The 17,136-nt window shown below is 39.8% G+C and overlaps 1 protein-coding gene and 1 long non-coding RNA gene across 16 annotated transcripts in view; one reads left to right on the top strand and one right to left on the bottom strand.

Moving 5' to 3' along the window:
* Positions 1-17,136, bottom strand: part of ESR1 (estrogen receptor 1) — a 205,528-nt gene that overhangs the window by 32,532 nt on the left and 155,860 nt on the right. For all 12 annotated transcript variants that reach the window (XM_083496475.1, XM_083496469.1, XM_083496473.1 and 9 more), the window contains one exon: positions 13,668-14,000. In XM_083496475.1, coding sequence (XP_083352601.1) covers positions 13,668-14,000 — 333 coding nt within the window. The remainder of the gene's footprint in view (positions 1-13,667; positions 14,001-17,136) is intronic.
* The window catches only part of LOC310703887, a 104,504-nt gene that overhangs the window by 53,940 nt on the left and 33,428 nt on the right, over positions 1-17,136 (top strand). The window lies entirely within an intron of this gene.

Below are 17,136 nucleotides of genomic sequence, written 5' to 3'. Positions count from 1 at the left end.
CAATTGCTCCAAAGTGGTCCTTTCTGCATAGATGTTGCATCCCACCTAAAACTGAACCACAATTTGTAAATTTACCCCTTTAAGCCCAATTAGCTGGTAGCATGCATTAGGAGAGATGTGGTCAGAGAAACTAGCATCTGGTGTAAATTATTTTAAAAGGTTGTTTTATATTTGCTGTTATGGGCTTTACTATATACAAGTCAGAAAAAACCTTTTAAAGGGAAATTGCAGTTAATATTTACAATTATAATTATAGAGATGGCCATAAAAATGTCAACGTTGCATTATGCCTTTTACTTTAAAGGACATGTCTAATGTTTTATCTAAACTGGTCAAACTTGTGCCTTCAGCTAGCACTTGCAATATTCCATCTGTAGGGCATACATGATACACACACACATATGCATGCATGCTCTGAGTTACGGAATCACTTAAAATGATTAAATGGTTGGTTATTCAATCAGTTCATTTAAAGTCAAGGAACAAAAGCAACAACTTTCTACAGGGAAATAAACTGAATAAAAATATTCTCCAGTTGCTTTGGACAATTTTTAGTTGTACAACTTGATTTATTATTTTTCTTCTTCATACTTGTAGTAAGTATGCACCAGATCCAGCATGCACTAGAGGCAATACCCAGCCAGCCCCAAGGCTTCTTGGTGTAAGCATAAAGTTTTCTAGTCAGCTTATGTAGGTTCTGTGGCAGCTGTCCCAGTTTAAATTTAAGGTAGCATTCAAGTAGCTATACAAGTGCTAGCTCAGAAGCTGCCTCCATCTGAGCCTGGTCATGATCCCAGCAGCCGCCTCACATATCCCAGAGATGATCATAAATGGGAATCAGCTCATACAGGAACCAGCCTGCATATCCAGTGTTTCCAAGCAGATGGAAATGAAACAATGCTCATTTTCACTGTTGATGTGCAAACAATCGTGCATTTTCAATAGGTTCCTATCCATTAGGGGTTATTGAGATTTCGTTCTTTATATTGGAAGAGTGGCAGTCCTCAGAGCACATCAGCTGATAGGATAGTGTTTTCTGCTTTGTTCCCTGTATTTACTACAACTTCAATCTAAAAAAAGGTCAGCAACTTTGGTCAGCCCTCATGGCCCTTCACGTCATCAAATCTGGCCCTCTTTTTAAAAAGTTTGGACACCCCTGTAATCTAAACCTATTGTTGATTTCTGTATTAATCAGCTTGAACTCCAGATCTCACTCTCCTCTGTTGTCTTTATGGAGTGGCTGTACAGTTTTAACTATAAGAGTTTTCAGGTGCTTCTTTGAAGAACACAATGTCTTATCACATAATTAAGTGATACAATTACTAGAAGACAAGGCTATGTGCAGTTCCCTGCCAGAGAAATGTTACAAGACCTATGAAGTGTTTATTTTTGTAGATAGTAGTAAAACAATATTTGAGCAAAGTCTTCCATCCCATTACCATTATCTTATCGAGCGTGTATACCAACCATAAAAAACAGCAGCTACTGAACTCCCTCACTGGCAGGAGACAGCTAAATAATGGCTGCCTGCTACTTCATGAGAACTGGCTCTGTTGGCTCTCAAGGGAGCACTTTTGGTTCTGTGATATTTTGGAAGCTGAAACAAGACACACAGACCAAAAAGAGAGGCCTCTTTTCCCAGAACATTCATTAAATGTCCTGTCAGTATAAGTAAAGGGAGCACAACTGTAAACTTAGCAGTGGCATTAAAACAACAACAACACATATCAGATAGACCTAAGTCTTCTTTAGATGTTGTTAACCTCTATTCATGGAGGGCCATGGGCCCTCACATGATTCAGAGACTTAGGAATTCAGTCATGGTGCAGTTAAGACTGTCCCATGCTTCACACAGCATACAGGAGTGGGGAACCCTTGGCCCTCTGGATGTTGCTGAACCTCAACTCCCATCAGCCCTAGTGAGTATGGCCAGTGGAGCAGGACAGTGGGAACTGTAGTCAAGCGTTTCCCCCCCCCCACTTGTCGTACCACCAGTTCCTGATGGGGGGCACTTCTCCTAGAACCCTGGGAGCAGCTGCTTTTGCCACCCCTGGCTTCTACCACCACCTGTCCTGAGGTAAGTTCTTTGGCTCCATACCTTTCTAGGAGGGATAGATACTAACAGACAGACAGACAGACAGATAGTTCAGAGTCTTGGGGCACTTGCTCAGGGGTGCCACAGGTAGCTTCACAGGCACTAGAGCACTGCTGGGCACCAGGCTGGGAAAACTCAGCCAGATGGGCGGGATATAAGTAATAAATTATTAGTATTAGTATTATTACTTTATTTTGCAATAAATGCAAACCTTTATTTTTAACCCAGGTGCATGTTTGATTGCTCCCCTCCCTCCATACTTGGTGTACAAAGCAATACCCCCGTGACAAACTGTGACTTCTGCCCCAACATCTTGAAAACTTCACCTGTTTTGGTAACATGTTTGCATTTCTGTGTACTGTTGCACGTGTTATCAGGGATGCGTATTATACACTTGACCCAAAAATGGAATAATGGAACTTGGCTGAAAATATCCCAAGGTGGTAGGATCCAGTGAGGGCTTCTTTTAGCCCTGCTGTTTTTAAACTACTACTTCATAAACCAGATAGTGGGGTTCCATGTTTGCAATAATACTAAGAGCAAAACAGATTTAAGAAGTGGTTTTGAAGGGGAAACATGGTAGGAGGGGGATTTAATTCATTTCCTCATACTCATGTGGTACTCTCCCTCTTACTGCTTTACTGAGATTTGGTGTTGGAGTTAATGCTGCACACAAGATCGGCTGCTATCCTAGCTACTTTGGCCTGCATGTATGGAAGCACATTGTTTCCCAGGCAAGGACCAAGTATCTGGTTGCTGTATTTATACTAGAGGTAGCCAATCCCAGTCCTCGCTACTAACTAAATGGACATACTAATACACACACACACACACACACACACACACACACACACGAATGTGATGCTCCATGTCCGAATAGGGCTCCTGACAGTTTATGCTCTCATTCCTGTATTCCTCTATGGATAAGGCTCTGAGATATGGAGGAATCCTACTTTCAAACTAACAGGAGGCCATACTTCACTTTAAAATACATGTGCATTAATTAAAGGAAAGTAGAAAATCAGTAACATTTGCTCAAAGTAGGAATTTAAAATTTTGATTCCTAGTTTAAGCCAGTGACAATGGTTTGAGTAAGCACTGGTTCATCCAACACGTTAACCCATAGTGTAAAATGAACAAAGGTTTAACAAGAATGAACAGATGTTGCCACACTAGGAACAAATTGTGATTTGTTTCTTCAAACAAACTATAAGAAGTAAGCCAGAAACAAAGCTCAGCTTCTGCTCGGGTTTTGCTTGAAGCAAAACAAGCACTGGTTCACATATGATATAAAGTCAGCCTCAGGTTTATGTCCTCCCTGTTGAGACAACAGTAGGAGCAGGGGAGGATTAAAGTAGAGATTGATGAGGAGTGTGCATGAGCACACTACAGTACTTGTTCACATAAAACCATAGTTTCTTTTTAACTAAGCTTTAATGTGAAATTCAAACCCAGCCTAAAATAATGGGGAAAACAAACTGAAGACAGCATTTCAGTGAGTTTCTCTCTTTTTAAAATAGGGAATGTTCTTATCTTTGAGATGATCAGCAATCATATCAGGAATGCCAACATATTAAACAAACACAGAAACGGATTCCTTCAAGAAAAGGCTACGGAGAACAGAATCTGCTAAATCTAAAATGAACTTGAATCTGACAGTGCTTCATCTACAAATAGAAGCTGCTGAGAACATACTGTGCTGTACCAAATAAATGAACTATATCTTCAGAACTAAATAATAATAAAAATCCTTCCAGTAGCACCTTAGAGACCAACTAAGTTTGTTATTGGTATGAGCTTTCATGTGCATGCACACTTCTTCAGATACTGGTAATTCTTTTAAGTCATTAGAAAACAGAATTGGTCTTTGGCAGAGGCACCTGCACCCATTTTGATGTCTCCATATAGCTCAGGTTTGAAGAATTCCAACAGCTTGTTCATGGGGAAATGGGCAGGTGAGTGTACTCACAGACATAGATGTACTTCCTTCCATTTCTACATTCTAGAACTAATTTCGCTGTCTTGCCTGCAGCACTGAAAGCAGAATCCACTTAGGTGAATTTAAGCCTCTAAAGCATTAGTATGAAAGGGTAAGATTTAAATAATATTTTGTCTGCAGAAAACTATTTTTTCAAGAGAATCTCATTGCAATCTTTATTAAAATATCAAATCTCCCACCCATTATTTGGATGATGTGCCTGGTTTTGCTTGGGAAAGCAAATTTATCATAAATTTATCATAAAGCTAAACAGAGTCCTGCTTCTCCCATCTGTCCCCTCCAGGGCTATGTGCAAGGAAAGGAGAAAGGGGGCAGCAAAATAAATTATAGCAATTTCCCTTAACAACTGCAATAGCATGAATACTTTTAACTGCTGTGTGGGAGTGTCACAATCTGAGAGCTCAAAGGAATATATTATGCGGAGATTTTGAAGTTGGAATGCAGCTGACCATTTGTATTCACTTGGCTTTCTGGAGAATCATAACCAGTTAATGAGCAGCATGTTCCCAGAAAACACATCACTCACCTAACAAGTTTGAGCTCTTTCAACTGAGAACTGCTTCTTTGTTAAATAATGAGATACACTGAAAGTACATGTGCCTGCCAAATCTCAAGCAGCCAAATTTCTCAAAGAAATTATGGCAGGCTAAATGATCATTGAATTATGTGCATGAAACAGTTCCTCTGGTTGGATAATATATTGATATCTATCTATCTATCTATCTATCTATCTATCTATCTATCTATCTGTCTGTCTGTCTACCTATCTATCATCTACCAACTGTAGGCCAACTCGGCCCTCCATATGTTTTGGGACTACAATTCCCATCTTCCCTGACCACTGGTCCTGTTAGCTAGGGATCATGGGAGTTGTAGTCCCAAAACATCTGGAGGGCCGAGTTAGCCTATGCCTGATCTATCCCTTCACATTTGTCACAGTTAATACCAGTACAGTTGTACCTTGGAAGTCAAACAGAATCCGTTCTGGAAGTCTGTTCGACTTCCAAAACTTTTGAAAACCAAAGCGCAGCTCCTGCAGTCAATCAGAAGCCATGGAAGCCCCAGATGTTCTGCTCCCAAAAATAGTTTGCAAACGAGAACAGTCACTTCTGGGGTTGTGGCGCTTGGGAGCCAAAACATTCGGAAACTAAGCTGTTCAAAAACCAAGGTACGACTGTACTATTAACTAATATTTTTGCCTCAAATGCAAAGTTAATCAAACTATTAAACATATATAACATAAGAACATACATACTGAAATGATAGGCACTGTCAACATATTCTACGTAATGCACACCAGGGGTGGAGAACCTATAGCCTGAGGGCCTAGTCCAGTCTATCAGGCCTCCCAACTTAGCCTATGAGGGTGTTTCTGGCAAGCCATGCCCACCTGCCCCACACTTGAAGTCATATATGACATCAGATGTCGTGCAGGTAAAAGTGGGCCTTGGCCGAAAGGGACTTTGCAGGTGGGTTGTCCCTCCTACTTGTCAAAGTTTAAGGGTGGGGATGGGGGGGGGGAGATGATCATCTGCCCCCCCAATGTCCACAAAGGGTTATATTCAACATTAATCATACTCAGAGTAGACCCATTGAAGTGAATAGACATCACATTAATGGATCTACTCTGAGTATAACTTAGTTGGATGCAACCCACAAAACATAATACGGAATTCTAGCCATATCTACTTGGAAGTAAGTCTTATTGAATGCAATGGGGCTAACTTTCCAGTAAAGGGACTAGAATTGCAGCCTAATTTGTTTTCTACTTTTCTCAACAAGTAATTTACCTGAAAAAGCAATTGATAATAAGTGAATTTAAATATTAAAGATATGCACTAACATCCATGCATCTAGTTTGGCCTTAACTATTGTAGGTGTTGAGCCTTTCAGGGCAATCTGGCTGGGATCAGTGTCAGGAGTTTAAGAGACAAAAAACCCTTCTAATTTCTGTACTTAACCTGAGTTCAGCTGCATGCAGAGTACAAACTCCAAATGGAAAGGAGATGGCATGAGGCTTTCAAGTTCATTTATGGACAAATCCAGAAAGAAGCAAAACAAACAAGTGGTTTACTCTGTGGAATGTAGGGGCAAAAGGAAGATTTCTGAGAAAAAAAGTAATAGAATGTTCTAAAATAAAATAAAATGCAACAAGTGACCTGAAATTTAGAGAATGTAAATGGTTAAGAGACAAAATTAATCCACCAGGAAACAGATAATTTCTTTAAAAATTCAATGAAATGTTCTCATGAGGCCATAAGATCACTTATTTCTTTAAAAAAAACACCAAAAAACAATTTTGTAAATCTACATCTGAACCAAGAGCAGCATAGTTCTCTGTGCCAGTCAGTAAGTCTTTTGTATGGAAATTAAGTATTGCTGCAACATCCAAGTGTCAAAATCTGTAGTGTACAGTGCCATCCTGCAATGTTGCTCTGGTGCAGTAGAATGGGCCTGCACCATACCTAAAGCACCATCTTTATCAACTGTGGTGCAGCACTGTCACACAAAGTAAAGAAGGGAACAGATTGGCAATGCAAGGAAATTGGTTGACAGTGACTCCTCAGTGAAGCAATAGAGCTTCCAGTAAAAAGATACCCTTGATACCAGGGTAATGTAGAGATCTGAGAAAGATAATTAGAAAGCAAGCAATCAGGGGTTAAAAATCCATTCCAGGAGCAAGTTCCATGCCGCAGGGAGACTGCAGGAAGTGGGGATGGGAGTGGAGTAACTTGGGGCTACAGCAAGCTAGAGCAGGTTCAAGCTAGAGAAGGAAGCGGACTACAGGCAGGAGGCAGGCATTTTGAATACAAGGCCTGGAATTGGTAAGTAGAAATGCTGCAGGTGTCCATTCAGTGAACAATGGCCTGTCCTTCAAAGGTGTCATGTTTCTATGGGAAGGACCCCTTACTGCTGGCTAGTGTTGTGGTGCAGTTCCCTGAAGGTCATATACTACAGTAACTGATGGTAGCCTGTCAAACTGAGTGTTAGGCTGAGCTCTAACAGATCCAGGTTTGGAAATGTGCTAACCTCAATGCATCTTTTATGGTGTCTTCAAATAGGAAAATCAATTATATGGCTGAGATATGGTAGGAAGCTGTTTTAATGTGATTGCAACTAATATGCAGAATAGCAAAGGAGACCTGGTGCAGTGGTACATAATGCTCATTAATGTCCATGTGTACATACATTAAGGCTACACTCTGTAAGTGTCCTGAGGATCCATAGCCTTTGATTCCTATAGTTCAGAGATGTCTATTGGACATTAAACAACCAGGTGCTTGAGAGGAATGGGAAAAGGCCTTCCTCATTCTTACTTAAGCCAATGCCTCATTAAATGCCTCCGACAGGAGTGTTGGAGAAAAAGGAAAATAGCAGCAGAGCATCTCTTCCCAACAGTCAGTCTTTATGAGTCTACTGCCCAATCTAATGAGCTGTTGTGCGTGTCTTATAAAATTGAGCCAACAGAAAGCTAAAATGAAAGATGCAATTCTATGTGAAATTAACTGGAAGCATATCCAACTGGACACAGCATGACTTACTTTCAAGGAAACAAACACTTAAATCTACATAGTGTCAGACTTTCCATCCTGCTGTGTTTGAGGATATTTCATAGCTTCTGTTGTTTTTAAAGAAAGACTTCCAGATAATTAGCTTTTTAGTGAAACATTCAGAGAGAGAGAAAATCCTTATTCCTTCAGAAAGCTCTACAAATAATTTGCATATTTTGTCACCCAAACAAATGCATTATCTTATTTAAGAGAAGCAAAACATTAACGTCTCTCATTAAAGTTCATTACATTGCCTTCTGTCCTATTGTAAGATGATCTGTATCTCTTTAATGAGATACGATGTTTTGCATGAAAAATATACAGGAACTGAAGCACTAAACATTGGCATATTGCAGGATAAGGTTCAAATCTTAAAAGCTTGTTTTCCACTGAAATGGCACTCTATTTCCTCCTTCTCCTCACTGTTACATCTGCCTAGGTAACCTCATGATATCCTGCACCTTCCCTCCCACTTCCATATGGCAGTAAATATTGTCCACCCAGTGCGCAGTTGTACAAATAACAGTGAAGAGTTGTGGTAACAGATAACTAGGAATGCTATTATATTTTATCTTCAAATCAAATTCATAAATGACCTTCCAAATTATTAATAATGTGTTTCCAATAAATTCACAACCACTTTAGAAGAGGTATTCTATTTCCCATTCTAAATTGGTGAGTGCCATTATACTCCTCAGGAGCATCCAAAGTTACAAACACACTCGCACACTTCAGGCTTTCATATAGGGTGAAACAATCTGTGAGGGTAAATGAGCTGCCTAACTGCTCCCCACCCTCGTCCGCTGTCTCTTTTCCAGTCCCTCTCCATGAATTTGAGAGAAAAGGTCTGAAGTGGGGGAGCCCTACTCTACTTGTGGAGGATTCCTGAATGATTTAGATTCTCTCCCCCCCCCCCCGGACAACACAGGGAGATCCCACAAGGACAGGAGGAGTTTGCTTCATGCATTCATCATCCGTTTCATACAAGGGTAAGCTAACCAGGGTAGGCATGGCTCCCATCAGTAAGAAGTATCCTTAGCCGTTCTAGGTCACACCTTTGTTAAACCATTTGGCCCTGAAGGAGCTGGTTTTGGAGTATGTTGCCTGGGTAAAACATAGATAATTTGCTATCTCTTATTAGGATCACTTGTAGTTGTGCAAGCATTCAGTTGATAGGGGATTTATTGGGTAGAGGAATTCTGTATAACACAAAACACTGCACATATTTATACTCAGAGATGTTGGTCCTAGTAGTAGTACTCTTACCTATTTTGAAATTATTTTAAATATCACCATGGTGGAGTGAAATGCCTCAAAACAAGTCTTTGAAAACCCAAGTAGATGTAAACGTAGACTACAGCTTCCTAGACAGTGGGAAAGCTAGAGTGAGTATGCAACTTTGACTGAAAAGACAGTGAATTTATCTTCATGTGTGCTGAAACAGCTTCTGCAAGTTAGATATTAACTCAGTATTTCACAGCCCCAGCCTGTACAATTGGAGGATGTTGACAGAAAGCAGTAATTCTGCTTACACTTTCACTGCTTATTTTGGCCAGAAATAAATTCAGTGTATTTGTACAAACATAAATACTTCTCAGGTACATAGCCTCTCACTGTGCCCAAATGTTCCTTTCACTATGGTCTCATTAAATGCATCAGCAATTCCACCTTGTCTTACTTTACATTATAAATGGACTCTGCCTATAGTGGCTGATGTTTCCAGTTCTCTCTTTCTTCTACACCCTTCAAATGGCTTTATTTCTCACCAGTCTCATTGGTAAATACAGATACAATTCAGTGTTTAAACAATATATGGTTACCAGCGTCCGAAACTCCCATTGTTCCAGGTGCGTTTTGTCACAGGGAATTTCATTAATGTGAGCAGTTTCTGAGCTCTGGGCGCAGTACTGAGCCTGAGATTTCAGATTAAAACTGCCACTGCTGAAAGAAAAGGAGGACGCTTTTCTGCCTCCTCACCTCCACCCAGTCTCTGAAGACTGGAGAAGGTCTGTGTGTGCTTTAGGACCAGGAGGTGCAGTGAAGTCTGTGGTGTCTTTATGATACAGTGGTACCTCAGGTTACAGACGCTTCAGGTTACAGGTTCCACTAACCCAGAAATAGTACCTCGGGCTAAGAACTTTAGTTCAGGATGAGAACAGAAATCATGTGGCGGCAGCGGGAGACCCCATTAGCTAAAGTGGTGCTTCAGCTTAAGAACAGTTTCAGGTTAATAACAGACCTCCAGAACGAATTAAGTACTTAACCCGAGGTACCACTGTATATGGTTTATTTACACATATATACAACCTGAAAACTCTTGCCTTTTCTTCTTATTTCTAACCCCATGGAGGGGTTTTCTCCATTTGCTGTCTGCCCACAGTTTCTCTGTAAATAGCCTTCTTAATGGGGCATCACCCATTTCTTTGTGCTCTTTTAATGGTTCATCTCTCCAGGCAATTACCTCATCTGGAAGCCATCTTGGCTTATATTTTAACATGGTTTATATTTTTAAAATGCTAAATTCAATGTCTGGCACCCCAGAATTAGAAGGCGGGTCCCAAATATGAATGCATGAGCATTCTGTTGCGGCCAACATAACAGGATATGGTATGTGCTTAGTTGTAGAATGTGTGGTGCTCATAGCAATTTCTCCTGCTTGTAAATGTGCCTATGGGCCCAAAAAGGTTGGCGGCTCCTACAATAAATGAATCTCAGAACAGCAGAAAAACTAAAGACACAAGGCAGCAGTGACTATAAACTGTGGCCCTCCAGAAGTTGTTTGATTACAACTACCTACAAAGGAAAATCAACAGCTATCTGACTTTTAGAAGAAATCTGAAGGCAGCCCTGTCCTGTATAGGTAAATTTTTAATGTTAGACGTTTTACTGTGTTTGATGTTTTAATTTGTTGGAAGCTGCCAAGAGTAGCTGGGGCAACCCAGTCAGGTGGGCAGCATGTAAATAAATAATAATAATAATAATAATAATAATAATACCACCACCATCATCCCTGACTACTGGCTACACTGTCTGAGGGCAAATGAGGGGAGTCTAGCAACATTTGGAGGGTCACAGCTCAGCCACCCCAATGTGAATGAAACCTAGACTCAATATTTTCAATTCGGGGGGCGGGGGGGGGGAACAATACTGAGAAGAAATGTAAAATGTAGACCACAAATGAAATTGTCATAATGGAGAGAGATACATAAGCATTGGAATATGAGAAAGAAAAATGCAGAACATGAGAATAAAGGTTAAACATGAATTGGAGAAGGGAAAACACCTTCACACAAAAAGCGGTGTTTATTCAGTGTTGCACCCTGAAATAACTAAACTACCCCAATGTTTATCTGTCAGTTCTTTAGAGACCATGATTTCCCCTGGAGAGTTGCAGGTTTAAGAGCATCCCAGCACAGAAGGAAGGCTAAGAGAGAGCGGAGAAGCTGAAATAAGAGAAGTCTTAAAACTGTAGCTGCAATACATGCTTTGCCATCTCCCTCTGTAGGTGGTTTAGACCTGGGGGCGGCAACGTGCGGCCCATGGGCTGGATGCGGCCCATGAAGACCATTTTACTGGCCCACAAGCCACCCCTGAACCGAGCTGCCTGCTTGGCGAGTCCCCCGCGCACTGCGCTAAACCAGCGCAGCGCGACACAGGGACTCATCGAGCGGTGCCCGGAAATTGTGTCTGCGCACACGCAGATACTGGAAATCACGTCTGTGCATGTCCAGACGCCAAAAATCACTTCTGCACAGGCGCAATTTCCGGCGTCTGGACATGTGCGGAAGCAATTACACACTTGGGTCAGAACTTGGGAGACTGATTAAATTTCAAACAATAATATTTTCAACAGTATATGGAAGATAATTACACTTGAATGGTGTGGATTATCTCTTATTTTCTATTTGTGAAAATAAATTTCACAAAATTAACCAAGAATTTTGGTGTAAGGGAGAGGGGGAGGGAGGGAGGGAGGGAGAGAGAGAGAGAGAGGAGGAGGAGGAGGAGGAGGAGGAGGAGGAGGAGGAGGAGGAGGAGGAGGAGGAGAACAAGAAGAAGAAGAAACGTGGCTATTGTTGGTCCTTCACAGAGTGTTCCTAATTTCACGAACAGTCTTTTAAGGTCAAATGAGAAAACAATGCCTTAAGAAAGCCAGCAACTTCAGTGGCATTAAAACAAAAACACAGTGCCAAGTATTTATCTTTTAAGCTTCAGGAAACCACAAAATAACCATAGCACCATGAATCATCTTGAAACTTCAAAGCCCGCATGCCCAATGTACCATTTTAGGATCATTAAATAATGCAGCTACTGTACTGAGTGTAAATCATTAACCAAGCCTACTAAAAGCAATGCCAACCACTTCAACCTTCTTATTAAAAAAGAAAAAAAATATCAACCCTGCCCTTCCCAGTAACTGTACTATTAGCTACTAGTTCTGTTACCTCAGTGTCTAACCACAATTGTCAGCTAACTAACCATCACATTAAACATGCCTGCCTACCTTACATATTAAGTGAGGGATGACATTTTGCACAGTTAATGGTTATAGTATCACCAGGATAATGGATGTGGCCTACAGTAGCATTCCATTTTATAGGTTATGATTGATTCAGGACAGTAAAAATATAATTATCACTAACTGTACAATTTCATCCCTGTTTACTCACAAGCCAGTCTCTATGCTTGCAATCATTATTTAGGAGTTCAACAAAACTTTCTTTTGTGCGAACATGCACACAGGTCTGAACTTGACATGATGTTTTTTGCTTCACGCAGTTTGGAGTTACAGAGCAGATTAAGGAAAAAGCTTACATAGTCAATGTGGAGAACCTGCTGCACTGCAGATTCAAATTGGGTCCCTTCCTGCACCGGCCATGCACAATCAAAGGCATGTTCTCCTTGGTGCCTTGCAAGAGCTTCCTTCCCAATTTGCAAAGCAGGTAAATTGGGGTGGATATTCCAATCAGGACCAAAGTGGGGGCAAAGGGTTAAAGCTCCCTTTCCCACACCTCGGTCCCAGTCTGGCTTTGGGGGAGGGGGGCAGCATATCAGCTATTTAGATTTTAAATAAATGAATTCACCATGCAACATCAAAATCACATCTAGTTTGGCCCTTGGTGACCCACAAAACCTCATGATAGATACAATTACTATTTCATCTAAATCTCTACGTACTTTTCGTATTTTTGTTAACGATCCAGACTTTCTTCAGAAGCATGCATCTACTGACAGTGTTTGAACAGAATAGTCTGTTTTTACATTTTATGCAGATGTGTTCTTAATTGTTTGATATCATGTTAATTGTGGTTTTATCATTGTTTTATTGTTCTATAAGCCATAAGGGAGTTGTATGAATTCCAACTCCCATTATTTCTAGTAAGCACAGGTGATGGAAACTGTGGTCGAAAACATCTTGAGAGTACAAGGCTGGAAAAAGCTGGAAAAAATAAAAATATGAAATTGTGCACAGGGATAGATCATATCTAGTTCTTGGTTAGTGGCTGAAAGCTCAGGTGTTCTTTGATTATACAAGGATAGTGTTGGCCTACAGTGATAAACCAAGTGTTCTTCAGTTCCAGCCATTCCTTAGTTTTGCACATTCTGCTGCACATCAGTTGTATAGATCAATACTTCGGGCTTTGCAATATGGTACCTTTTTATAGACCTTAAATCACTTTTAGTTAAGATAGAATAGCCCAAATTTAGCCTGAAGATGTGGGAACAAACATTTCATGCTACTATGAACTGCCATGATTACACGTTATGTCATCCATGAGATCATCAAACAGAAACTGGCAACTATTTCTTTGTCAAACCTTTCTGCTTATACCAGCTATAGCAATTCTGGAAAAGAACAAGTTAATGCCACTGAATATAGTGAGATAATTGTGTTCAGTGAACGGAGAAAAGAAGTAATGTTTCTCCAAACTTTCAGACACATTTGCATAAGCAGAATCTAGTCAACAGTTTGTCTTGAGGTATGAACAGCTGTTCAAACATCCTTTACTAATATTCTTACCTGGAACTCTTTTGGCCCAGTTGATCATATGCACCAGTTCTCTGTCAGCCAGGTTGGTCAACAGTGTCATCATAGAAGCTTCATTGAAAGGCCTGCCAGGGTCATATTCTGAATAGACAACAGGTGGTTCAGCCTCTAGCAAGGCACTGACCATTTGATCTGCAGTCAGGGACAAGGCTGGACTGTTCTTTTTGTTATGCTTGATCATCAGAGGACTTGGCCAGAGATTTGGGCTCCTTCTCTCAGCAACAATCCCCGAATTCTTGTTGTCTTGTTCCTCTTTTTGGCGTTTGTGCTTCAATATACGGCCTCCTCTGCGGTCCTTCCGAATTCCTAGAGAGAACATAAAAATTCAGTTAATATAATTCCCTCTTCTTTGAAGCACTATTCAATAGCCAGGCTGGGAATGATGCAAATGCCAATGAATCCAATTTTCTGCTCTAGCGTAAGCCATGCTATGCACTAAGCTACACTGTAAATTAATGGGAAATATTTTTTAATAGTAGTAGTATTGTTTATACATCATCATCATTATTTTCTTTATTTTACTGTCTTTTATTTTTTCCTTCCCCCTTTTCTTTCCTTTTTATTTATTTATTTTTACTTGAAAATCTAACAAATGAAGAGAAATGCAACCCAAAAACAAAACAAAACAAAGAAACACTCCACCAAAATTTTACCAAAAGATTCCTTTGCCTTTCATCGTTCTTGAATGTAATTTGTTTTCACATTAATTGATGGAGAATAGCCAAGGAAAACTGCAGAAGAAATGTTTGGCATACTACTAGCAATGTACCAATGAGATGAAAAAGAAAAGGATAAAAAGAGCCACTGCTTGATGGAAGTTTCAAACAAACGGTCTGCTACTTGGGAAACTGTAATTACCACATAAAAGGCAAGGTGTGGGTGGATGTCTCTGTTTAAGCATTGACTTCACTCTGTACAAAACACTCTAATAATTTAATCAATCCCAAGCCAATAAATCTTGACTTAAAGGCTTCAGTTTAAATCTGACAATGAGGCTTGAAGTTTGTGGTGCTGCTTCCACCTATATCTCTTCTGGAAAAAATGTCTTCTAAGGTTGGAAAGAACTGTTCTACATTGTGAATATCTCTATGTATTGAGTGACATGTAATTGAATGAATTTAAAAAGAAAGAAATACCTAAGAAGGTTGGATTATTTAATTGCAATTTATGCACGTTGTCAACTTTCCAACTCTTCAAATAATTGTTTCCAGGTAAAGAGGTTCTGCAAATCCACACTTGCCACCTGATCCTTTATTTTAAAGACAACATGCCTGAAGAAGCCTATCATCAGAAACAGCAAAACTTGTGGCAAAACTTTACCATCCGACAAATCTAACTAGCAAACTAATAGGGACAACTCAATCAGAAGCTTCTTGAATTCTGCCACATGGCTCACAATTAATATGATACTAGTTTGGTCTATGAAAACAGAATAGGCAAGCATATGAACGAAGGGAAATAATTTTCACATAGTTATTTGCCTTGTAAATTGACTGTATCCTGCATTATGTCAGTTACTAATTGAATGTGTCTTTACTATGAAGAATCATGTGATTGTTTAAAAACAAAGTGCAGATGTGCATGTCTGACTTCTTGTTTATGTGTTTAAACATGTGTGGGCTATCTTAGAACTCCAAGCAACTAAAATACAACCTTTACAGATTTGTCATGGCTATTGGCCTAGTTTACAAGAAATGCTAAGCTATTTCTTGTATGAATGAGCTCCATGAGCCAGAGCAAAATGTCAGGTTTGAAGGTTCCCTAGCTCCCCGTCCCCTCTTCTTGCACGGTGAGGATAACTTCTGTTGTGTTTTACTTTCACTTTCAAAGGATCTCATCTTAACATTATATATGAACCAGAGATCCTGGTTTACAACAAACACTGGTTAGTTTCTAAACAAACCAACTTCAAACCATGGATTATGAAGGTGTCTTTTAAAACTAATCATTGCTTGATGAAAAGCTGGCCAAGTAGTAGACTGGGGGAGAGAGAAGGGAACTTGTGAGCCTGACACTTTGCTCAGGCTCATGGCATCACATCAATAGAGCATTAAACCATGATTTAACATTTAAATGGACGAAGCTGTTCTGCACACAAAAGGAAGGACATATGGGCAATCTTCTCCTTTTGAACTGAGTTAGAAAGCCTGCATATGCAGAACCTGATGCTATTATGAGGTTCTGAACTCTGGGGCCAATTCTCTCCAATGCCAATTTATTCATCTAATCAGTGGTGCAACTAGAGTCAATGGAGCCATAGGCAGAAAGAGGCAGATGATGGCGGCAGTGGCAACAAGCCTAGTGTCAGCACCTGGGTGGGGTGGGCATAGCAAGGCCCATCAAGGCTGGCTCTTGACTGCCACAGCATCCTTGAAACTTGGTGTGAAACTCTATGTACATGTATCACCCTGTATTTTGGGAACCAGCATCTAATTACTCATCTCTGACAAGAAAACCAACTATTCCTTACAGTATAAATGTCTTTGGCTCATTTATCTCCCAGTATATTCAGTATATTCTTCCAAACAACAAGTTGCAAATACTTATCCACTTGATAGAAATTTCCTCAAGACAGCTTTGGGCACTAGAACTGAGAATTTTAAAAAGATTAATTTTATGCATTCTGTCTTTCTTACATCAGCAGCTAGAAATGTTCTGACCTACAGAGACAAAGGTTTTTTTAAATCTGTAGATGCATCACTGCTCATAAGAGATTTATAGGTTTTTTTCTTACTAGCTCTTATCCCATAGAAGGAGAAGAAACAAGGAGAGATCATTATTAATTCTCTTGAACAAAAAGGGAGTAAGTGCACTTTTCTCTTTGGGTGGAAAAAACCTTGAATGCCTCCATTTTTTTCTGCTTATCAAATTTTATCGTGAGTACCCGGTACAAAAAAAAGGAATATAACATGAGCAGCAGACAAGACACAAATTCCTAAAGGGGGGGGGGAGATCTACTAGGCTACCATTTGAATGATTCACTTTTGGAGCTAAGTGTTAACCAAAGCCTAAAAGCTATGTTAGAACTTAGCTGACTATGAAGCTAGAAGGTTCATATATGACTCCTATACAAAAACACAGCGCTGGAATTCAAAATACAATAAAAAACAAAAGAAAAACCAGAAAATGAACTGAATCGATTCAGAATTACTCAAAACTCACAAACAATACATTATTTGTTTCCTGTAAGTAGATACAAATTCTAACTACTACAATAAAAATGTTACCAAAGCTCATCACAGAAAATAAAAAGTCCAAAATAAAAATAAATAAATGTTATAGATGGTAATTTTGCTACTCTTAAAATATTTAAATCTTCATCTTCTGTGATTAAAGCTATTGGATGAATGGCACAGAAGCAACTATTTGCCCAGTGTAAAACAAATTCTTTGCTTTAAAAGCTTGGCTAGAGGTGGGGAAGAAGTCACACTCCAGATGTTGT

Source organism: Podarcis liolepis (genome assembly GCF_965112155.1).
Source record: "Podarcis liolepis genome assembly, chromosome: 3".
In the NCBI taxonomy this organism is placed as follows: Eukaryota; Metazoa; Chordata; class Lepidosauria; order Squamata; family Lacertidae; genus Podarcis; species Podarcis liolepis.
Note: the sequence above shows the minus strand (reverse complement) of the source record. Positions and strands in the feature narration are given on the sequence as shown.